Genomic DNA, 24,011 nt, shown 5'->3' with positions numbered 1-24,011 from the left:
AAACTTGCAAGATTAGAAAATTCATTTTTACGGCCAGAACAGTGGCTCATGCCTGTAATCCCAGCACTTTGGGAGGCCAAGGCCGGTGGATCACCTGAGGTCGGGAGTTCGAGACAAGCCTGACCAACATGGAGAAACCCCATTTTTACTAAAAATACAAAATTACCTGGGTGTGGTGGCCCATGCCTGTAATCCGAGCTACTCTGGAGGCTGAGGCAGGAGAATCACTGGAACCCGGGAGGTCGAGGCTGTGGTGTGCCGAGATTGCACCATTTCACTCCAGCCTGGGCAGTGGGAGTGAAACTCTGTCTCAAAAAGAAAAAGAGAAAAAGAAAATTTATTTTTACGTCTGGGCTCGGTAGCTCACATCTGTAAATCCCAGCACTTTGGGAGGCAGAGGCTGGCGGATTGGCTGAGGTCAGGAGTTCGAGATCAGCCTGGCTAACATGGTGAAACTCCATCTCTACTAAAAATACAAAAAAGGTAGCCTCGCATGGTGGCGGGTGCCTGTAATCCCAGCTACTGGGGAGGCTGAGGCAGGAAAATCGCTTGAACCTGGGAGGTGGAGGTTGCAGTGAGCCGAGATTGCGCCACTGCACTCCTGCCTAGGCAATATAGCGAGACTGTCTCAAAAAAAATTTTTATTTATTTATTTTTTATTTATTTATTTTTTGAGACGGAGTCTCACTCTGTCGCTCAGACCAGAGTCTCACCCTGTCACCCAGGCTGGAGTGCAGTGGTGAGATCTTGGCTCACTGCAACTTCAGCCTCCCAGGTTCAAGCAATTTTGCTGCCTCAGCCTCCTGAGTAACTGGGATTACAGGCATGCACCACCACACCCGGCTAAGTTTTGTATTTTTAGTAGAGGTGGGGTTTCACCATGTTGGCTAGTCTGGTCTCGAACTCCTGACCTCGTGATCTGCCCGTCTTGGCCCCCCAAAGTGCTGAGATTACAGGCGTGAGCCACCGCACCTGGCCTAGAAAATTTATTTTTACTTGGAAGGGTTTTGAGGAGGCTAACAGTACAGTCAGATCAGTGGTTCTCTACCAGGCATAGGGAACTTGGCAAGAGGAATGACTAGAGGCCCTTGTTTGTTCAGGGGTTCAGGCAGAGATGAGGGAGTCTCCCTGAGACTGGTAGAAGGGAATGGGAAGTGACTGAAAGAGAAGGGTTCCTGCTGGGGGAGCTGACATACTATTTGTTAAAAATGACCTAAAGCACATAATAATTCAGTTCTGTTGACCCTACTGTCTTCTCTCCAGACGCTGCCCTAGCCATCATGGAGGTGGCCGAGGTGGAAAGTCCTCTGAACCCCAGCTGTAAGATAATGACCTTCAGACCTTCCATGGCGGAGTTCCGGGAGTTCAACAAATACCTTGCATACATGGAGTCTAAAGGAGCCCATCGCGCGGGTCTTGCAAAGGTGATTATCCTTCGATGCTTTAAATGAAAAACAATCACTTGGCCTTTAATTTATGTTCTTAGTTTTCACGATGTGGGACATTGTTTCTGAAGGAAGAAATTTGCAAAATCTTTGTTCTTGTTAATCCATGTGAAACATTTGATTTCTTCAAATAGTAATTGTCTTATTTTTCCTTCAAGTATAACTATTCATACTAGGTTGTCTTCTAAGGCTTAAAAAAAAAAAATCAAAACCAACCAAGGGTGGCTGATGGAAACCAAGGAGATCCATGTATGGGTTTCAGAGGTGTGAGAGTATTCATAGTTTTTGTCAGTTTTTTTATAGACAACAATTATTAACCTGAAGGTTAACCACAATTTCTCTCTCCTATCCTTTTTCTTTCCTTCTATGTTTTTTTCTTTTCTTTCTTTCTTTCTTTTTTTTTTTTTGAGACAGAGGTTTGCTCTTGTCGCCCAGGCTGGAGTGCAATGGCGTGATCTCGGCTCACTGCAATCTCCACCTCCCGGGTTCCGGTGATTCACCTGCCTCAGCCTCCCATAGAAGCTGGGATTACAGGCACCCACCACCATGCCCCGCTAATTTTTTTGTATTTTTAGTTGAGACGTGGTTTGACCATGTTGGCCAGGCTGGTCTTGAACTCCTGACCTCAGGTGATCCATCCGCCTTGGCTTCCCAAAGTGTGGGGATTAAAGGCGTGAGCCACTGTGCCCGGCCTCTTTTTTTTTATATAACACTTATTGATATATTTTATCATATAATAATATTGTATAATGCATCCATTTAAAGTGTGCAATTCAGTGATTTTGAGTATATTCACAGAATTGTGCAATCATTACCTCTATAGAATTCTGTAACATTTTCATCATCCCCCAAAGAAACTTCATATGCATTAAGCAGTCATTCCCCATTCCCTGCTATCACCCTCAGTCCATAGGCAACCACAAACTGACTTATTCTCTCTCTACATTTGCCTATTCTCTTTTCTTTCTGGTTATTTGTTCAACAAATGTGGAGATTGCCTGCTATGTGCCAGACACTATGCCAGGTGCTAGAGGTAGGGATGTGGGGGAGCAGAACAGACAATGTTCCTGCCCCCATGGAGCTTACATTCTAGTTGTAGCATCTCAGAATGATGAAATAAGGACATTTAAGCACAGATCCAAAGGATAAAAATAAACCAGTCTTTTCAAGATATGGGGACAGAAAGAATAGCAAGTCCAGCGGCCTGGAGGCTGACCTGTACTTTGTGGCTGGGAGGAATAGGAAGGTGGTCAGTGGACTTGTCTGGCTATGGTAAGGCATTTGGGATTTTAAGTGTAGAGGGAAGCACTGACAGGCTTAAAGTGGGAGAGGAAGATATGGTGGCTGTTTGTTTCTTTCTTTTGCTATTTTTGGGACATTATTTTGAAAAGATCACACTGGCTCCTACATGAAGAATGAATTCGTGTTGTGGGGGCAGAGCACAAATAAAGCACCTTGTCTGGGATAGTTATGTTTATCTAGGGAGGAGCCAATGGTGACCCAGACCAGTGAAGATGGGAGAAGTTGTCTTTGGTCTGGATATGTTTGAAAATATCATCTTATCTTATTCTTACGGGTGCCAGATAATATTCTTAAAAAAAAAATGGTAGGGACTTAAGCCTTGTGGGTATAAGTGACATACCCCGAGTCATAGGGGTGGTCAGTGAGGTGCTGAGGACTCATTGCACATTTGGATGCATAGGTCCAAAGTAAGATCTTTGAAAGAGAGATCCACTATATGATATAATTCATCGTCCAACTTGAGATGGTTTGTGTGTCCCTTCTATAACGTAAGTCTATTTTAATTAAAAAATTTCCAATGGAAGAATATATTTCATTGCACTTATTTCAATTTATTATTGTTCTAAATGTTAAATTTATAATCTGGGTTTCTGTAGACTTGTCAATATCACTGCATAAATCCCTGAGTCCTGACAGAGCCTGCTGCCAGGCCGAACCACTCAGTTGCACTTATGTAAAGGGTTCTCCTTGAAATCCCCAGCTATGGAGGTCAGATAGCATGGAAAACAGAAGATAGTTGAGGAGAGAACTTCCAGAACTATTGGGATTGGTGTTCAACTCCTCCTGCAAATGGACCTGATGCTACTTGTAACCCACTACTTTACTGTTTCTGTTATCTGTACCCTGAGGCCTGTAATTAGGTTGTATATATATATTTTTGTTGTTGTTGTTTCTTTTTGAGACGGGAGTCTCGCTCTGTTGCCCAGGCAGGAGTGCAGAGGCACGATCTCAGCTCACTGCAACCTCTGCCTCCTGGTTTCAAGCTATTCTCCTGCCTCAGCCTCCTGAATAGCTGGGATTACAGGCATGTACCACCATGCCTGGATAATTTTTGTGTTTTTAGTAGAGACAGGGTTTCACCATGTTGGCTAGGCTGGTCTCAAACTCCTGACCTCAAATGATCTGCCTTCCTTGGCCTCCCAAAGTGCTGGGATTATAGGCACGAGCCACCGTGCCCCGATATGTTTCTTGTTAAAGTTCATGCCCTTCCTAGAAAAATTTTTTTTTTCTTTTTTTTTGAGACAGTGTCTCATTTTGTCACCCAAGCTGGAGTGCAGTGGCATGATACTGGCTCACTGTAGTCTGGACCTTCCAGGTTCAAGCGATCCCCCTCCCTCAGCCCCGCAATTAGCTGGGATTACAGGTATGCAGCACCATGCCCGGCTAATTTTTGTATTTTTTGTAGAGCCAAGGTTTCACCATGTTGCCTAGGCTGGTCTCGAACACCAGGACTCAAGTGGTCTGCCCGCTTTGGCCTCCCAAATTGCTGGAATTATAAGCATCAGCCACTGCCCCTGGCCCCTTCCTAGAACAGTTTTAAAATTTGGAAATATTAAGTTGAGTGAAAATTAATTTGGGGTGGGTGAGAGAGAGAGGAAACAAGATAAAGAGAAAACAAACAGAAACTAAAGCTTCGTAATGACTTTCTCAGATGAGCTATCCTTAGTTTGACTTCTTTATTGGGTTAGCTCATCAAAAAAAAATCTCATTTGGGCCGGGTGTGGGGCTCACGCCTGCAATCCCAGCACTTCGGGCGGATCACTTGAGGTCAGGAGTTCGAGACCAGCCTGGCCAACATGGGGAAACCCCGTCTCTACCAAAAATACAAATTTTAGCCAGGCTTGGAGGTGGGCGCCTGTAGTCCCAGCTAATCGGGAGGCTGAGCCAGGAGAATCCCTTGAACCCGGGAGGTGGAGGGCAGAGGTTGGGGATAACCATCTCTTCTCTTCTCTGGGCTCTGAATGCAGCCCTTTGTCCTGTTCTCTCCCACTTTTGTTTCCGGAAAACATGTACTGTGTTCCACTGAGATTAGTAGAGTGTCCTGTGAGGTAGGGTGGCACGTTCAGTAACTTTAGAAGAGGAAACAGCAGCTACCCTCACAAGGGAGCTGCATGCACACAGAGCACACCTGCGTCGCTGTCTGCATTATGTAACTGAATAAAGTTAATGAGAACTATGATTACAAAACACACCTGAGTCCAGACCGTGCCTCATTTTTAAAATTGAGACTCATTGACAAAGTTGGAGACATTAATTTACTCAATCCTGTGATAATTTCCTATTACTCATTATTAGGAATACAACGAACTGTTTCAAATCATTTTTGCCATCTTTGACGTCAAGTCACATAAGCTCAGTTTTACTTACTTTCCCTCTTGTTCTGGAAGTTGCAGTAGTAGCATATGTATAAAACTGTACCGAATCAAATCATATTATAAAAATCAAGACTGCATTAATGAAGCTGGTTTGCTTTGGGGGCTAGTCCTGGGGAACCGAGCCACCCATGATGTTCTTTGTTAATGCACTATTTTTTTTTTTTTGAGACAGGGTCTTGCCCTGTTAGGCTGGGTGGTGTGATCGTGGCTCACTGCAGCCTTGACCTCCCAGGCTCAAGCAAGTAGCCTCCCAAGTAGCTGGGACTCAGCCTCCCAAGTAGCTGGGACTACCCACGCCTGGGTCATTTTTTTTGTTTTTTATTTTTTGTAGAGATGGGGTCTGCTGTGTTACCCAGAGTGGTCTTGAACTCCTGAGCTCAAGTGCTTCTCCCACCTTGGCCTCCCAAAGTGCTGGGATTACAGGCATGAGCCACTGTGCCTGGCCCGTTAATCCACTATTGACAAGATTTAATGAATTGGTCTTAATTTATGATTTGAAGAAATTGGTCGAGTAGGTGCAACAGTAGTGACTTTAGCTTCAGATGACAGTCTGTCTTGGTTTTTCTCTTTCCCATTTTTTAGATTCATGCTTTAAATTTAACATTTATTTTTTGAGTGGAAGGTTTGACACTTTGTCTACAAAGTTGATGGTCAGGTTGGGAAAGTGAAAAGAGTGGCAGTCTCTTCACATGTAAAACTTGTACTGTTTTTGTGGAAGGAGATTATGATGAACTTTTTTTATATATGAAGTGGGTGAAATTGGTCCCCAACAGAAATCTGAACATAGGTTGTCCTGGACTGTAGCTTATGCACATCATGTGGTTTTATGAACAGACTAGAGAGTGCAAATAGCTATCTTTGCTCACAAGGTGAAGAAGGATTGTAAGAAGCACCACTCTTTCTCTTCCTCCTCCTTGCTCACTAGGTAGATGGTAGAAATTGCAATTTATTTCAAGGCAAGTAGTGCAAATGCACATTTTAGCAGAAAGTTTCCCACAGGGAATAGGGGCCAGGCTGGGTTTGTGGGGTTGTTGATAAAAGAAGGTATATTCTGTTTTGATATAATCAGGAAGGTGAACTTCAGGAGGAATGGCTTTCCCTCATTTAGATTCACTAAACATAAAGATTTAACTTTGGAATCTTTTAAAGACCTCAGTATGTTGTGTTTCCCTATGCAAGAAAATCTGATGTCTTAGGATTTCAAATTATAGTTAAAATAAGATTTTTGTTATAGAGCTGAACTTCTGAAAATATATTCCATTTGAACTCTTTAATTTAAATGAACTTGTACACAAAAAGCACAAGGTAATATTTGGATTTTTGTAAGTTTATTGTGTGCCTTGCTTCTCTGTCTTTAGAAAATTGCTGCAAAATATTTTATAGGCAAGCAACTTCCTTTTTTCTTTTCTTTTTTTTTTTTTTTTTACAAAACAAAAACATTTAATTCTACACATAATATTAATTTTGATTGTGGATATCTTTATTGCTAATGAAGAGCCTGAATAAATCTATGTTCCATTTTTTTATTATTCTGGCTTATTTCTGAGGAAAAAAGTTAGTTTTTATAACATTCTTAAATATAGTGCCCCTCCTCTTTCAATATGTCATCAAAATAGTAAGGTTATTCATATTCATATGAATGTAGTAAGGTTATTCATATTCATATAGTCTGATTGTTCATATTCTTTTCAAATATTGAGTGTGGCTGGGCATGGTGGCTCACGCCTGTAATCCCAGCACTTTGGGAGGCCAAGGTGGGAGGATTGCTTGAGCCCATGAGTTTGAGACCAGCCCTGGCAACATAGCTAGACCACATCTTTTCAAAAAATAAATAAATAAATAAAAAAGGCCAGGCACAGTGACTCACGCCTGTAATCCCAGCACTTTGGAAGGCTGAGGTGGGTGGATCACTTGAGGCCAGGAGTTTGAGACCAGCCTGGCCAAATGGTGAAATGCTGTCTCTACTAAAAATACAAAAATTAGTCAGGTGTGGTGGTGCACATTTGTAATCCCAGCTCCTTGGGAGGCTGGGACACAAGAATCACTTGAACCTGAGAGGCTGACGTTACCGTGAGCCGAGATTGCTCCACTGCACTCTAGCCTGGGCAACAGTGAGACTCCATCTCAAAAAGCAAACAAACAAACAAAAAATTAACTGAGCGTAGGAGCATGTGCCTGTAGTCCTAGCTGCTTGGGAGGATTTCTTCAGCCTGAGAGGTCCAGGCTGTTGTGAGCTGCGATCATGCCACTATACTCAAGCCTGGGCAACAGAGTCCCTGTCTCAAAAAAAAAAAACAAAAAAAAAAGTTAAATAAAATAATGAGGGTGTGATTTCAGTAACGTATACTATGAATATATATGTATCTATTTTATTTTATTTTTTAATTTATTTTTATTTAGTTCTTTTGAGACAGGGTCTTGCTCTGTCACCCAGGCTGGAGCGCAGTGGTGTGATCTTGGCTCACTGCAGCCTTGTCCTCCCGGGCTCAAGCAGTCGCCCCACCTCAGCCTCCCGAGTAGCTAGGACTATAGGCGTGTGCCACCACACCTGGCAAATTTTTGTATTTTTTTGTAGAGCTGAGCTTTCGCCATGTTGCCTAGGCTTGTCTTGAATTCCTGAGCTCTAGTCATCCTCCGGCCTTGGCCTCCTGAAGTGTTGGGATTACAGGCGTGAGCCACCGTTCCTGGACAGTATTCTCATTTTAAACAAACATACCTTGGAGGATATAAAATATGTAGTATCCTTATATTGCTAATGAAAATTAAGGTAAAATTGACAGCTCACTGTGAGGTGGTTTTATTTTTTTTGAGCTAACAACTCTCACTTATAAGCTGTATAGCACTGGCCAAGTTACTCATCTCCTGACCCCAAGTTTCTTTATCTGATGACGCTTGACTTGAGTTTCACAGTTATAGGTACATGTAGACCTAAATGTGAAAGACAAGACTTTAACACTCTTAGAATATAAAGTAGACCATTTTTATGTCCTTGAGTAGGGAAATTTTTTCTTTTTCTTTTTTTTTTTTGAGATGGAGTCTCGCTCTGTCCCCAGGCTGGAGTGCAGTGGCGCAATCTTGGCTCACTGCAAGCTCTGCCTCCTGCCTCAGCCTCCAGAGTAGCTGGGACTACAGGCGCCTGCCACCATGCCCGGCTAATTTTCTGTATTTTTTTTAGTAGAAACGGGGTTTCACTGTGTTAGCCAGGATAGTCTGGATCTCCTGACCTCGTGATCCACCCGCCTTGGCCTCCCAAAGTGCTGGGATTACAGGCGTGAGCTACCGTGCCCAGCCTGACCTTGTCTCTTAAAAAAAAAGATTGGAGGGCAAGTTACAGGATAAGAGAATATATTTACATGCTGTTGTGCAGACATGCTCGCTCTCTCTCTCTCTCTCTTTCTGTCTCTCTCTCTCTCTCTGTATATGCCTGCATATACACATACACATCGAAGAGTATTCTCCTTGGATATATAAAAGAACATGTAAAATACTTCTATACATTAATAAGAAAAAACCCAACAATGCAATAGTAAAATGATAAAGAGACTTGAATAAGTACTTTATAAAAGAGAGTATCAGTGAGCTGGGCACGGTGGCTCATGCCTGTAATCCCAGCACTTTGGGAGGCTGAGGCGGGTGGATCACCTGAGGTCAGGAGTTCGAGACCAGCCTGGCCAACATAGTGAAACCCTGTCTCTACAAAAATACAAAAAATTAGCTGGGCATGGTGGCAGGCACCTGTAATCCCAGCCACTAGGGAGGCTGAGATAGGAGAACTGCTTGAACCCAGGAGGTGGAGGTTCCAGTGAGCTGACATCGCACCATTGCACTCCAGCCTAGGGAACAAAAGAGAAACTTTGTCTCAAAAAAAAAAAAAAAAAAGTATCAGTAAGGTCAGTAAACATATGGATGAAAAGGTTTCTTTATTCATTTATTCGGAAAATACAAATAAAATTCACACTTGAGTACCATTGTACACTTAACAGAAAGACTAAGAGTTAAATGATGGACAGTATTAGGTGATGATGAAGGTGTGGAGGAATGGGAACTCTGGTATGTTGCAGTTGGGAGTGCAAATTGGTACAACCACTTTGCAACAGTTGGCAATATCTATGAAATTTGAACTACACGTATCCTATGTGTCAGTAATTTGACTCTTAGAAGTGTCTGTGTATGCATGGATGTTTCAGAGACCCATGTGCATATATGCACTAGAATATCTGTACAAAAATATTAATAGCATTATTTGCAATAGCCAATAATTAGAAAAAGCCACATGACCATCAATGGTTATCAGTTTATAAATACATAAATATTTATAAGACAAAATACTGAGTAGGAATGAAAATCGAAGAACTTCAGCTACGTAGGCTGTTACATTTGCTTATTTATTTATTTATTTATTTTGAGACAGAGTCTCACTCTGTCACTCAGGCTGTAGTGCAGTGGTGTGATCTCAGCTCACTGCAACGATTCACCTGCCTCCGCCTCCGGAGGAGCCTGGACTACAGGCATTGACCACCATGCCTGGCTAATTTTTGTATTTTTAGTAGAGTTGGGGTTTCACCATGTTGGCCAAGCTGGTCTTAAACTTCTGACCTCAGGTGATCTGTCCACCTTGGCCTCCCAAGGTGCTGGGATTACAGGAGTGAGTCACCGTGTCTGGCCTAGGCCGTTATATTTAAATCTCACAAAATATGAGTGAAGTATAAAAGATAAACCTCAAGTAGTATATACTGTAGGGTTACATTTTTATACATTTGCAAAACTGGTGTATAGGTATGCATATAGAAGCGTAAAACTAAAGCCCAGCAATGAAGTCATTGCCATAAACACTGTAATTGTGGTTACCTCTTGGGCAATAGGGAAGATGTGGCTGGAAAAGGGCGCTTGGAGGGCCTGTATCGTGCTAGCAATATCTTGCCTCTTTCACCTGGGCAGTAGGTCATTTGGTGTTTGCTTTGTAATAATTCACAGAGCTGTGTGCTTGTGATTATGCATTTTCTACATGTGTGCTGTTTTTCAATAAAAAACCTTAAAAAGATTGTTTTAGGCCAGGCACGGTGGCTCATGCTTGTAATCCCAACACTTTGGGAGGCAGAGGTGGTCGGATCACTCTGTCAAGAGATCGAGACCATCCTGGCCAACATGGTGAAACCTTGTCCTATTAAAAATGCAAAAATTAGCCGGGCTTGGTGGTGTGCACCTGTAGTACCAGCTACTTGAGAGGCTGAGGCAGGAGAATTGCTTGACCCCGGGAGGTGGAGGTTGCGGTGAGCCAAGATTGGGCCATTGGAGTCCAGCCTGGGCAACAAGAGCAAAACTCTGTCTCAAAAAAAAAAAAAAGGTTTGTTTTAAAAAAATTAAAAAAACTTCTAAAGGTGGTAAAGTGGCCAGGTGCAGTGGCTATTGCCTGTAATTCCAGCACTTTGGGAGGCCAAGGCAGATCAGTTGAGCTCAGGAATTTGAGACCAGCCTGGGCAACATGGCGAAACCCCATCTGTAACAAAAAGAAAAAGATAAAAAAAAAAAAAGAAAAGTTCCAGCAATAGATCATGAATTGCTTCATGACATTGTACATTCTATTTTAGTTTAATTTAATTTATTTGTTTATGAGACGGACTGTCACCCAGGCTGGAGTGCAGTGGTGTGATCTTGGCTCACTGCAGCCTCCACCTCCTGGGTTCAAAGTGATTCTCCTGCCTCAGCCTCTCGAGTACCTGGGATTACAGGTGCCTGCCACCACGCCCGGATAATTTTTGTATTTTTAGTGGAGATCGGGTTTTACCATACTGGCTAGGCTGGTCTAGAACTCCTGGCCTCAAGTGATTTACCCATCTCGGCCTCCCAAAGTGCTAAGGTTACAGGTGTGAGCCACTACGTCTGGCTGTTACCTTCTAATTTTAAATCCTATCAATATGTATTTTTGGTCTTAATGTTTTCTGGATCTTTTCACTCTTAGTAATTAAGTACTTAAATACTACAGGCAAACACTGGTGTGCTGAGGCACCTTACACTGGCATTTGAGAGTTGATAGTGCACATCTCTTCCCAGCTGCTTATGTAGTGATGTCACGTTGGTAGGTTCAGATTGGCCATGGTGGGAGTATTATGCCATGGAAACAGGTAAAAGCTACAAATCAAGGTTTCCTCCCCCTTTCTGGAAAGCTGCTTATTAAAGATCTACTAGCATACCGCTGTGCTGTCGCCATATTGTGTGAGAAGTCTATAAAGAATATAATGTTGGCCGGGCGTGGTGGCTCACGCCTGTAATCCCAACAATTTGGGAGGCCGAGACTGGTGGATCATGAGGTCAGGAGTTCAAGACCATCCTGGCCATGATGGTGAAACCCTGTCTCTACTAAAAATACAAAAATTAGCTGGGCATGGTGGCAGGCGCCTGTAATCCTGGCTACTCGGGAGCCTGAGGTGGGAGAATCGCTTGAACCCAGGGAAGCGGAGGTTGCAGTGAGCTGAGATCGTGCCACTGCTCCCCAGCCCGAGTAACAGAGTGAGACTCCGTCTCAAAAAAAAAAAAAAAAAAAAAAAGAATATACCTCTCCCTCTCCCCTCTCCCCTCGTCTCCTGTCTCCCTCTCGGTCTCCCTCTCCCTCTCTTTCCACGGTCTCCCTCTCATGGCGAGTCGAAGCTGGACTGTGCTGCTGCCATCTCGGCTCACTGCAACCTCCCTGCCCGATTCTCCTGCCTCAGCCTGCCGAGTGCCTGCGATTGCAGGCGCGCGCCGCCATGCCTGACTGGTTTTTGTATTTTTTTGGTGGAGACGGGGTTTCGCTGTGTTGGCCGGGCTGGTCTCCAGCTCCTAACCGCGAGTGATCCGCCAGCCTCGGCCTCCCGAGGTGCCGGGATTGCAGACGGAGTCTCGTTCACTCAGTGCTCAATGGTGCCCAGGCTGGAGGGCAGTGGCGTGATCTCGGCTCGCTACAACCTCCACCTCCCAGCCGCCTGCCCTGGCCTCCCAAAGTGCCGAGATTGCAGCCTCTGCCCCGCCGCCACCCCGTCTGGGAAGTGAGGAGCGTCTCTGCCTGGCCGCCCATGGTCTGGGATGTGAGGAGCCCCTCTGCCTGGCTGCCCAGTCTGGAAAGTGAGGAGCTTCTCTGCCCGGCCGCCATCCCACCTAGGAAGTGAGGAGCGCGTCCTCCCGGCCACCATCCCATCTAGGAAGTGAGGAGCGCCTCTTTCCGGCCGCCATCCCATCTAGGAAGTGAGGAGCGCCTCCTTCCGGCCGCCATCCCATCTAGGAAGTGAGGAGCGCCTCCTTCCGGCCGCCATCCCATCAAGGAAGTGAGGAGCGTCTCTGCCCGGCTGCCCATCGTCTGAGATGTGGGGAGAGCCTCTGCCCCGCCGCCCCGTCTGGGATGTGAGGAGTGCCTCGGCCCGGCCGCCCCGTCTGAGAAGTGAGGAGACCCTCCGCCTGGCAGCTGCCCCGTCTGAGAAGTGAGGAGACCCTCCACCCGGCTGCCACTCCGTCTGGGAAGTGAGGAGCGTCTCCGCCCGGCCAGCCGCCCCGTCCGGGAGGGAGGTGGGGGGTCAGCCCCCCGCCCCGCCAGCCGCCCCGTCCGGGAGGTGGGGGGCGCCTCTGCCCGGCCGCCCCTACTGGGATGTGAGGAGCCCCTCTGCCCGGCCACCACCCCGTTTGGGAGGTGTACTCAACAGCTCATTGAGAACGGGCCATGATGACAATGGCGGTTTTGTGGAATAGAAAAGGGGGAAAGGTGGGGAAAAGATTGAGAAATCGGATGGTTGCTGTGTCTGTGTAGAAAGAAGTAGACATGGGAGACTTTTCATTTTGTTCTGTACTAAGAAAAATTCTTCTGCCTTGGGATCCTGTTGATCTATGACCTTACCCCCAACCCTGTGCTCTCTGAAACATGTGCTGTGTCCACTCAGGGTTAAATGGATTAAGGGCGGTGCAAGATGTGCTTTTTTAAACAGATGCTTGAAGGCAGCATGCTCGTTAAGAGTCATCACCACTCCCTAATCTCAAGTACCCAGGGACACAAACACTCTGCCTAGGAAAACCAGAGACCTTTGTTCACTTGTGTATCTGCTGACCTTCCCTCCACTATTGTCCTATGACCCTGCCAAATCCCCCTCTGCGAGAAACACCCAAGAATGATCAATAAAAAAAAAAAAAAAAAAAAAAAAAGAATTAGGATAGAGAGATTGGGCATAGTGCCTGCCTTCCAGTGTGAAATGAATGGAATAGGACTTTGTAAGGAACGCTAGATGGGATGGGAACAAATGTTTCATTCACGAAATAAAGTCAAAGTCATGTTAAAAAAAAAAAAAGAATATAATGTTGACTATTTACTTATTTTTCTCATAATAATATAAACAGCACATAGGTACTTAGATCATATTCAATAAAGATGAACTTCTTTGGGGAAGAAATTATTTATGTAAACAATTTCGTCTTTTTTTGTTTTTCCTGAGACAGAGTCTCGCTCTGTCACCCAGGCTGGAGTGCAGTGGCGCGATCTCAGCTCACTGCAGCCCCTGCCTCCTGGGTTCAAGCGATTCTCCTGCCTCAGCCTCCTGAGTAGCTGGGACTACAGGTGCGTGCCACCACGCCCGGCTAATTTTTGTATTTTTAGTAGAGGCGGGGTTTCACCATGTTATCCAGGTTGGTGTTGAACTCCTGACTTGGTGATCCGCCTGCCTCAGCCTCCCAAAGTGCTGGAATTACAGGTGTGAGCCACTGCGCCCTGCCAATTTCATCTATTGAGAGGCAGGTTAACATAATCGCTCAGTGTGAATTCAAACTGTTTTAATTAGAATTTCAGCTCAAGTAGTCTTTAGCCATTTTAACTTCAAATTATTTTACTTCTGTGTGTCTTTCAATTTTATCTTTAAAATCAAGATGTTAATAGTACCTACTCAAAATGAGTTTAATACAAGTACAGTGTTTGGGATAGTGAGTACTCAATAAATTTTGCTATTGAATAGCATCATATTGCTTTATTGCAAATATTCATCTTTTTTTTTTTACACATTTGTCATAGAGATACTGAGAAATTGTTCAGTTGTAGTTTATCAGAATACTTAGAAGCTAAATTACTTGGAGTATTTTCAAGATGATATTTTATTTCATTATTTTATTTTTAGGTGATTCCTCCTAAGGAGTGGAAGCCAAGACAGTGCTATGATGACATTGATAATTTGCTCATTCCAGCACCAATTCAGCAGATGGTCACAGGGCAGTCAGGACTGTTCACTCAGTACAACATCCAGAAAAAAGCGATGACTGTGAAGGAGTTCAGGCAGCTGGCCAACAGTGGCAAGTGAGTAGAATCAGTTTGCTATTTCTGTTTCCTTCAGAGATTTATGTAAATATGTTAAGAAACAAAGTAGACAGAGGAGCTTATAAATGAAAAGCAGGAGTCTCCCATGCAATTTTTCACCCTTCATTGAACTGTTTCTATTTTCTGTTCTTTAGGTGGTTGCCTGAACATTTGACTTAAAGAAATTGCTCTTTATTTTATTATCTCATTCCTAGTAGTTATAAGTGGAACTTCTTATCCTATAGTTGCCATGAGTTTTCGAATCTACACATGATTCATGTTTGTTGGGCAGTTTTTTTGGTGTGTGTTTGATAATGTTTAAGCCTTAAATGATTTATATGTATTAGAAGATTAGTACTTTTAAAAGCAAACCTTGAATGACTTGAAAGGCCACCATTGCATTAGTTATTTATTGCTGTGTAACAAATTATCCCAAATTGGCCAGGCACGGTGGTTCATGCCTGTAATCCCAGTACTTTGGGAGGCCGACGTGGGCGGATCACCTGAGGTCGGGAGTTCAAGACCAGTCTGATCAACATGGAGAAACCTTGTCTCCACTAAAACTACAAAATTAACCATGTGTGGTGGCACGTGCCTGTAATCCCAGCTACTCAGGAGGCTGAGGCAGGAGAATTGCTTGAACCTGGGAGACAGAGGTTGCAGTGAGCCGAGATCACGCCATTGCACTCCAGCCTGGGCAACAAGAGTGAAACTCCGTCTCAAAAAAAATAAAAAATAAAAAATAAATAAATTATCCCAAATCTTAGCTGCTTAAACCAACCCATAATTTCTGAAGGTCAGGAATCTGACCTTCAGATTCTGCCTCAGGGTCTCATGAGGTTGCAGTTAGCATGTTGGCTGGGCTACAGTCATCTGAGCATTTAATTGTGGCTGGAAGATTCTCTTACAAGAGTGCTCCCCTTTCATGGCTTTTGATGGGGTCCTCAGTTCCTTGTCATATGGACTGCTCTTCATGTCATGGCAGCTGGCTTCTCCCAGAGCAACTGATCCGAGAGAGATAGCAAGAAGGAAGCCACATGTCTTTCCTTGCCCTATTTCAGAAGTGACACACTGTCACGTCTGCCATATTCTGTTTGTTACAAGCCAGTTGTTAAGTGTAGCTAGCCTACACTCAAGGGGAGGAGAATGAAGCTCTACTTCTTGAAGGGAGGAGTGTCAATGAATTTGTGGGCATATTTAAATGTTGTCACAATTATTATTATTAAACTTCTTCTAAAAAATTCTGATATGATAATTAAGGCCCCAGATGAAAGCATAAATCTTACAAAAACAAAATAAAACAAAACCTGAAAGACCAACGAGAAATCATAGTTTCCAAATTCCCTGGATGGGTGTGAATGAGATTAAGACTTTGGATGAATTTAGGTATCTTCCTTTAAAAAAATTATATTTGACATTGTAAGCACATGATGCTACTTGAAGACTCTTATTTCTGCATGTTAAATTCCTACTGTGGAACATTCTGGCTATTCCAAAGAAATTGAAAATTTTATGTTTGATATAATTTGAATCATTTCTTTTGAATTTTTTGGGTCAGTATTAATAGAGTTTTATTCTTTCAGATCTTATTAATCGAGAACATGAAACTTTCAACAAAGATTGGAAGCATTTTCTTTCGAACTCTTCCAGAATTCTTTTATAAGTGCAATGCTGTTGAAACAAGATTGCAGAGGCAATTAAACCTGTTTACGAGTATAAACTATTGACTGTTTTCTGTTACTGTGTTTTAGTACCCATTTACAGTGTCTCTCTTAAAGTGTTAATTTAATAGGTTAGGTCATTGAGTAGTAACTCTGCTTGGCTCCTTTGATATTTCAAGGGATACTTACTAAAAACTATTGTTAATACTCTTGATAATTGTCATAACTGCCATAGGAAAGGTACAAAGTGCTATGAGGTTTCAAAGGAATACAAGGCTTCTGTGGTTGTTCATAAGGAATGGGTAATTTCATTTTGTAGGCACTATTGAGATGGATTTTGAAGGATGGTCAGAAACATTTCTACCAGTTACAAAAGTAATATGTGCTTATTTACAGTTTCAAAAATAGGCTGGATGTGGTGGCTCACACTTGTAATCCCAGCACTTTGGGAAGCCGAGGTAGGTGGAATGCTTGAACCCAGGAGTTCGAGACCAGCTGGATAACATGGCAAAATCCAGTCTCTACAACAAATACAAAAATTAGCCAGGCAGGTGGTATGTGCCTGTAGTCTCAGGTACTCAGGAGGCTGAGGATTGCTTGAGCCTGGGAGGTTGATGCTACAGTGAGTCGTGATTGCACCGTTGTACTCCAGCCTGGGTGACAGAGCGAGACCTTGTCTTGAAAAAAATAAATAAAATTTCAAATATAGCCATATATAACTTTAACTCTAAGAGGCAATTCATTGTTAGTATTACTTGGCAATTCAAAATATTAAGACTTGAGCCTTGAAGTTCTTTCTTCACTTGTTATAAAGAAACTTGGATCATCCTCTCTAGCCCATTTGATTATTTCAGCATGTTATCGGTTTTCTACTTCAAGATAATTTTACTGAGTACACATTTTATACATATCTCTGTTAAATTATTACTCTACTGACTTGGTTGTAGATTTACTCTTTCTGAAGATAGCCATTCAGGTGACATTGTTTGGTGTATCACTGTGTACACAGTGCTTGGTATAGTATCTGGGATATGGTAGGTGCTTTTTCAAATGAATAAATAGTGTTATAAAAACTAAAATCCACTTAAAATGGTATACATTTTTAGGCAAATTGTAAAGATTTACTTATTAACAGAATATACATTTCTTGACATTCTGGGGTTTAGAGATGGTTTTAAAAATTTTTGGTTTTTTTTTTAGTTGTAAAATGTAACCATTATGGGAAATTATTTGAAAAATTATTTCTAGCTTTAATTTTATTTCTTTTGAAGTTAATTTACGCTGGATACAGTGGTTCACGCCTGTAGTCCCAACACTTTGGGAGGCTGAAGTGGGAGGATTGCTTGAGCCAGGAGTTTCCGGACCAGCCTGGTCAACAAAGTGAGACCCTGTCTCTACAAAAAATAAAAAATTAGCCATGCATGGTGGCATGTGTCTGTAGTCCCAGCTACTCGGGAGGCTGAGGCAGGAGGATTACTTGAGCCTGGGAGGCCGAGGCTTCAGTGAGTTGTGATTGCACCATTGCCCCCGAGCCTGGGTGACAGAGCAAGACCCTGTCTCCAAATAAATAAATAAATAAAGTTAATTGGTCTTTTGATTTGGACTAGTTTCATTATAATTGTTGTAATGTTAAACAACTTTTGAAATTCATATTTTTTGTATTTCTTCTGCCAGTTTCATGTAGAAATTTATTTCAAATGCCAAGGAAATGGATTTCTAAGCCTCAAGAACCAATGCTCTTACTTGTCAACACAGAGCTGTGCCAGGATCACCTGGTTGTGGAATGGTCATGTTAGGAGATTAATTTTTGTTGGAGACAAGAGGTTTTCTGCTGGGCTGTCTTTTTTTTTCTGAGACAGAGTCTTGCTCTGTTGCCCAGGATGGAGTGCAGTGGTATGATCTCGGCTCACTGCAACCTCCGCCTGCTGGGTTCAAGTGATTCTCCTGCCTCAGCCTCCCGAGCAGCTGGGACCACAGGTGCGTGCCACCATGCCTGGCTAAGTTTTTTGTATTTTAATGGGGATGGGGTTTCACCATGTTGGCCAGGCTGGTCTCTAACTCCTGACCTCTGATCCGCCCACCTCGGCCTCCCAAAGTGCTGGGATCTTTCCATTCATCTGTTTTTCTTTAGCACCTGACCTGACATTGTATCCCGTCTGTAATGTACTCAGTCTTAGCAGTAGAGAAGATGACATGCTCATTTGGTTGATAATGCAATGTAGTCCAAAGAAAACCTAGAGATTTCCGATATAACTCTAATATAAAAATTTGTAATGGTAGGTAATATGAATCACATTACTGATGTGTACTTTCCTCTAGGCACAGAGCCAAGTGCTTTCCATAATTATCTGATGGAGCCCTCACAACAAGCTTCCTGTTTTTATCCCTATTTTTTAGAAGAATAACTGAGTTCCAGAGAAATTCAGCCCCGTGTCTAGGGTTTTGTGGCTTATGAATGGAAGCCTGAGTTTAAACATGTGTAGCCTGACCCTGGAACTCACCTCTTAAGAACTGTACTGCAATGAGTGAGAGGTTCTGGGTAAGAAGATATGGTTGAATCAGTATCGGGCAAATTTACACTGGATTTGTGGAATAGCTGTGATTGTCCATTAGGAAGGACAGTCCATTAGGAAGGACTCTGATCAGTTACTAGCCAAGTCATTTATTTTGTTTAGAATTAATATTTGTTTAATATATTTAAGGATTTTAGAATTTAACTTCAATGGACAATACCAAACTTTATCTTTCTCTCTTAGAGTTATGAGTTTTAAAAAATTGATACTGCACATGCCTGTAATTCCAGCTACTCGGGAGGCTGAGGCAGGAGAATCGCTTGAACCCAGGAGGCGGAGGTTGCATTGAGCCGAGATCATGCCACTGCACTCCAGCCTGGGTGACAGAACAAGACTCTCAAAAAAAAAAAAAAAAAGTTGTTACTGATTGAGTACATAGTGATAGATTGGTCTTGGTATAGGTGTAAAGCAGATTAGGGCTTCAATTTCCAAAAATCTTGGAGGTTTCTGTAGAAGTCCTAATAAACAGCGTCTCTGCTATCTTCTCCTTTCTGATCACTCTGTGTTTTGGGGCAGTGGTCCCCAACCTTTTTGGCAAGGGACTGGTTTTGTGGAAGATAATTTTTCTATGGATGGGAGTGGTGGGATGGTTTCGGGATGAAACTGTCCTACCTCAGATCACCAGGCATTAGGTTCTCATAAGGAGTGTGCAGCCTAGACCCCTCACATGCACAGTTCACAACAGGGTTCATACTCCTATGAGAATCTAATGCCACTGATCTGACAGGAGGTGGAACTCAGGCAGTAATGCTCACCTGCCACTGACCTCCTATGCATCCCTGTTCCTAACAGGCTGCAGACCCATACTGGGGATTGGGGACCCCTTCTCCGGGAAACAGGGATGTACACCTGTCTCTGTCACCTGACTCTGATCTTTAGTTAGCTTGCTTAGCTTGTGCCTGGAATTCCCGATACTACTGGAACCTACTAGCAGAAGTGGTGGAATGATGACAGATTAATGGTGCTTTCATGCTAATCCTTTTTATTAAAAACATTTTTAAGGCTGGGTGCGGTGGCTCACGCCTGCAAATCCCAGGAGTTGGGAGGCCGATGCAGGCGGATCACCTGAGGTTGGGAGTTCGAGACCAGCCTGACCAACATGGAGAAACCCCGTCTCTACTAAAAATACAAAATTAGCCAGGCATGGTGGTGCATGCTTGTAATCCCAGCTACTGGGGAGGCTGAGGCAGGAGAATCCCTTGAACCTGGGAGGCGGAGGTTTCAGTGAGCCGAGATCGTGCCACTGTACTCCAGCCTGGGCAACAAGAGTGAGACCGTCTCAAAACAAAACAAAAGAAAAACATAAAAAAAAATAATTTTTAATTCTTTAGAAAATAGAGGGTCTCACTACCTAGGCATACCTTGAACTCCTGAGCTCAAATGATCTTCCTGCCTTGGGCTCCCAAAGTGCTGGGATTACAGCCACCATGCCCATCGCGTGCCCATCCTTTTTATTTTTGACTGTGCTTTATATTCTAGTGTTCTGGGTAAATTCAGATTGTTCTATGTTTTAAATACAGTTGTTAAATTAAGTTGTTTGGTATTTTGAATACAGTTGTTCCGTTATTTGGTATTCTTGTTACACAGATAACTAGTTTGGGGTCCCCAGTATAGTGAGTGTAGATGTCGGTTATTCTGTAGTCAATCTAAAATGTCCAATATGCTTTATAGGGATTCTACTACTGCTAAATACCTTTTTAACTTCGCTTCATTATATTCTCATTTGTTTTTTTCTTTGCTTATTTTCTTCCTGAAGAAACATTGGTATTCCTTTTATGTGGTGAGATTATTGTTCAAATTCCTAATAATACAGAGAAGTAAGTGCTTTTCTGTAATTTCTATGTGAGAGATAACCATTAATAATTTGGTGTACATTTCTTTCTAATGACTTAATATACAATTACAGGTTTTTTAAACTGTAAATAGGATATAGTATACACACTATTATGTAACCTGATTTATTCACTGTGGATAGAATTTGATGTCAGTATCTTGAAAGAGCTATCTTGTTTTATATTCTGTATTTTTTTAGCTAATTACTAGTTGATGGATATAAACTTGTATTTTCAATTAATGCTGCAGCAAACATCCTGGGTCAACTGTTATTGTACACATCTCTCTGTTGTTAGGGTGAATTTCTACATTTAGATTTTGGGTCAGATATGTCAATTTTTAAAAAGCTTTTTATATGTTTAGAAAAATTATATGCTGGAATGGTTTTGCCAGCTTATATTCCCACTCTAGTTGTCTAAGAGGTGTCATTATTTTCTTGCCATTAATATATTCAGCATTTACCAATATAATAACTGCAAAATATCTTATTTTAACTTTACTTTCTTGGATTTTTAGCGAGATTATTGTTTGTCAGTGTTTCTCTAAGTGTTATGTCATTTTTATATAAATATGTAAAATTTCTTAGCATAGTATAGTTGATTAAAGATTTTAAAAATACTTTGAAAGCTGAAATAATGACTTTTAAACTGCTTTTCTGCTTCTATTGTTGTTTTCGTGAAAGTAGTTTTCTAATAAAATGTAAAGTAATATTGAGTATTCAGCAATCTTAAGACTATTCAGATAGCTATGTTAATCAGTTTATATGTTTACTTGTTAGAATTGACAACATGCAGTATTTTCGTTTTGGTAGGATTTTGTTTTAGAAAGTGATTTAAATCAATTTGATGGGAAAAACCCTAAAACTGACTTACTGGTTTGTACATTTTTGTCATCTACCTTTTACAGATATTGTACTCCAAGATACTTGGATTACGAAGATTTGGAGCGCAAGTACTGGAAGAACTTAACTTTTGTGGCACCTATCTATGGTGCAGATATTAATGGGAGCATATATGATGAGGTACATTCATATTTACAGTGAGTTTTGTAAAGATCATTGGATGTGACAGTTTTGTTACCATTTAAGCAGTTTAGAAGTGTTCTTTTGTTGTGCTTTTGGGTGATCCATAATTCCTGAAAGGACAACAGGAAATATTCATCAGTAGGATTTCTGCTGCTGGTATTTTTCAAACTGAAGCTAGATAATTGTACAAATACCTGAAATTGTTCAGTAGTAACATGGTATGTGGTTATCTGGCTGATCTTTTCATTACATTAAAACTTTTTAAAGCAAAAATACATTATAAAAATGTTTGGAAAACAGGAAATATGATGCATCATACTGACACCTTAAAGCAGAAGCAGTATTTTAGATATATTTTTCCAGTACTTTCCCTCAATCATTAAAAAAAAGTTATATTTGAACAAGCTCATATTGTCCTTTTTTTCACAGACAAATTGTAATAATTTTTTTCTTTTTTTAAAAAAGTACATGTTATTACAGTCTAGCCATTTTAATGGGGGCGTAATTCATTGGTTATATTCTAATTCTTTTTGCCTTTTCCTGATATTTTAAAACCCTAATTCTAAAAGTTCTTTGTCTTTTGAAGCCTTCTATGCCCTCTCTCATTATTTTCTTTTTTAATTTATTATTTCTTGAAATTTTTATTTCAAAACATACAGGGTCTCAGTATATTGCCCAGGCTGGTCTTGAACTCCTGAGCTCAAGAGATCTAACTGCCTCGGCCTCCTAAAGTGCTGGGATTAGAGGTGTGAACCACCAGGCCTGGCCCATTATTTTCTTTCGAAAAATTTCTTATCTACTGAAAGGTGGAACTAGTGCAATACACACCTGGATACCATTCACTTAGGTTCACCAGTACAGGTTAAGCATCCCTCATCCAGAAATCCAAAATCCAAAATGCACCAGTGAGCATTTCCTTTGAGCATGACCTTTGAGCATCGTGTTGAAACTCAGAAAGTTTGGGATTTTGGAGCATTTTGGAAGGGATGCTCAACCTGTAAGTATAATGCAAATACTCCAAAATGGGGAAAAATCTGACATCTGAAATACCTCTGGGCCCAAGCATTATGGGTAAGGGATACTTGATCTATAGTTAATATTTTGCCACATTTGCTTAATGTTTCTTTGTGTCTCTTTATCTCTGTTTCTATCTGTCTGTCTTTCTGTCTTTGATGTATGATGCAGGCATCACGATAGTTCACCCTGAATTATATAAGCATGTATCTTTTAATGACAAGAGAGTTTAACATTTATATAATATTATCTAGTGTATAGACCATATTCAAATTTTCCCAGTAATGTTATAACTGTCCCCCCGCCCTCCTTTAAGGATTCAGTCAAGGATTCCCCGTTGTAACTAATAAGTGATCTATGGGGTATACTCAAATATTAGCTGACTATGTGTCCCCAACAGCCTTTCATTCAGTGGATTTGGCATCTATGGCATTCATTCATAATCCTTGCCTTAATTCCATTATTATATTATTTTAAAACCTTTTTTATTTTGAAATATAAAACAAGCTAGAAAGTGCATAGAACATAAACCTAGAGCTTTATGAATTATTGTAAAGTGAACACCTGTGTACCATTTCTGACACTGAGGAAAACATTACCAGCACCGTAGAATTCCCTTACCTGCCCTATTACCTACTATAGGCTCCCCTTTTCCTCCAAAGGTAACTAGATATTCTGACTTGAAGGTAATCATTTTCTTCTTTTGTTTAACAGTACAGCTCAGTGTGGCCTGTTTCTGAATTTTATATAACTAGAATCATTCAGCGTACATTCTTTTATGTCTGTCTTCTTATACTTCATACCTTATACCTTCTTATATACATTATATATACATGGTTAGCTTTAGAAGAAAACGTTTTTTCCAGCTTACACTTCCTATAGCAATGTTTTCAAGTTTCCTTTGCCCCACATCCTCCCTGACACTCGATATTGTCATTTCTTTAATTTTAGCCATTCTGTTGGTGTGTGTAGTCGTATCTTTTGGTTTTAAGTTGCATTATGATTTTTTCCCCTTATGTTCACTGAGTGTTTGGATTTCCCCTTTAGTGAAGTCTCTTATACACTTTTCTTTTTTGTCATGCTTTTCTTTTTCTTTTTTTTTTGGCTTAAGTTCCCTTTTCTGTGGTTTTAGTGATTCTTCTTGGTTTATACTTCTTTATATATCCTGCGTATGAGGTAGTAGCACAATTTCAAATATGAATTTTTAATTGCTGAACACTGTTATTTCAAAGACCATTCTTATTTTTGAAGATATTATATGATATTGTAGAATTGTCATATTGGATGGAATGATGGCTATGTAATTTTCTTAGTTTATCAATTAAAGATGCATATTGAAGGATATATGATTGAAATAACACGAGGGTTGGGATTTGTTTTTCAGTTACTTAAGAAAATAAAGTTGAATGGATATAGATGAAAGAAGATTGGCCCCTCCCCCTGCCACCCCCCCACACTTTTTTTTTTTTGCGACAGTCTTGTTCTG

The 24,011-nt window shown here is 41.6% G+C and overlaps 1 protein-coding gene across 27 annotated transcripts in view; it reads left to right on the top strand.

Annotated features, from left to right (window-relative positions):
• The window catches only part of KDM4C (lysine demethylase 4C), a 404,595-nt gene that overhangs the window by 34,575 nt on the left and 346,009 nt on the right, over positions 1-24,011 (top strand). For 21 of the 27 annotated variants that reach the window (XR_010148777.1, XR_010148778.1, XR_010148776.1 and 18 more), the window contains exons 2-4: positions 1,264-1,424; positions 14,245-14,420; positions 21,394-21,508. Coding sequence is in view for 16 of the 27 variants with exons in the window: in XM_063787992.1 (XP_063644062.1) it covers positions 1,264-1,424; positions 14,245-14,420; positions 21,394-21,508 (452 nt within the window). In the remaining 11 variants the exon portion in view is untranslated. The remainder of the gene's footprint in view (positions 1-1,263; positions 1,425-14,244; positions 14,421-21,393; positions 21,509-24,011) is intronic. The other 6 variants (XM_063787998.1, XM_063787993.1, XM_063787997.1 and 3 more) reach the window with 2 other exon arrangements.

The sequence above is a fragment of the Pan troglodytes genome, chromosome 11 (assembly GCF_028858775.2).
Source record: "Pan troglodytes isolate AG18354 chromosome 11, NHGRI_mPanTro3-v2.0_pri, whole genome shotgun sequence".
NCBI lineage: Eukaryota > Metazoa > Chordata > Mammalia > Primates > Hominidae > Pan > Pan troglodytes.
Note: the sequence above shows the minus strand (reverse complement) of the source record. Positions and strands in the feature narration are given on the sequence as shown.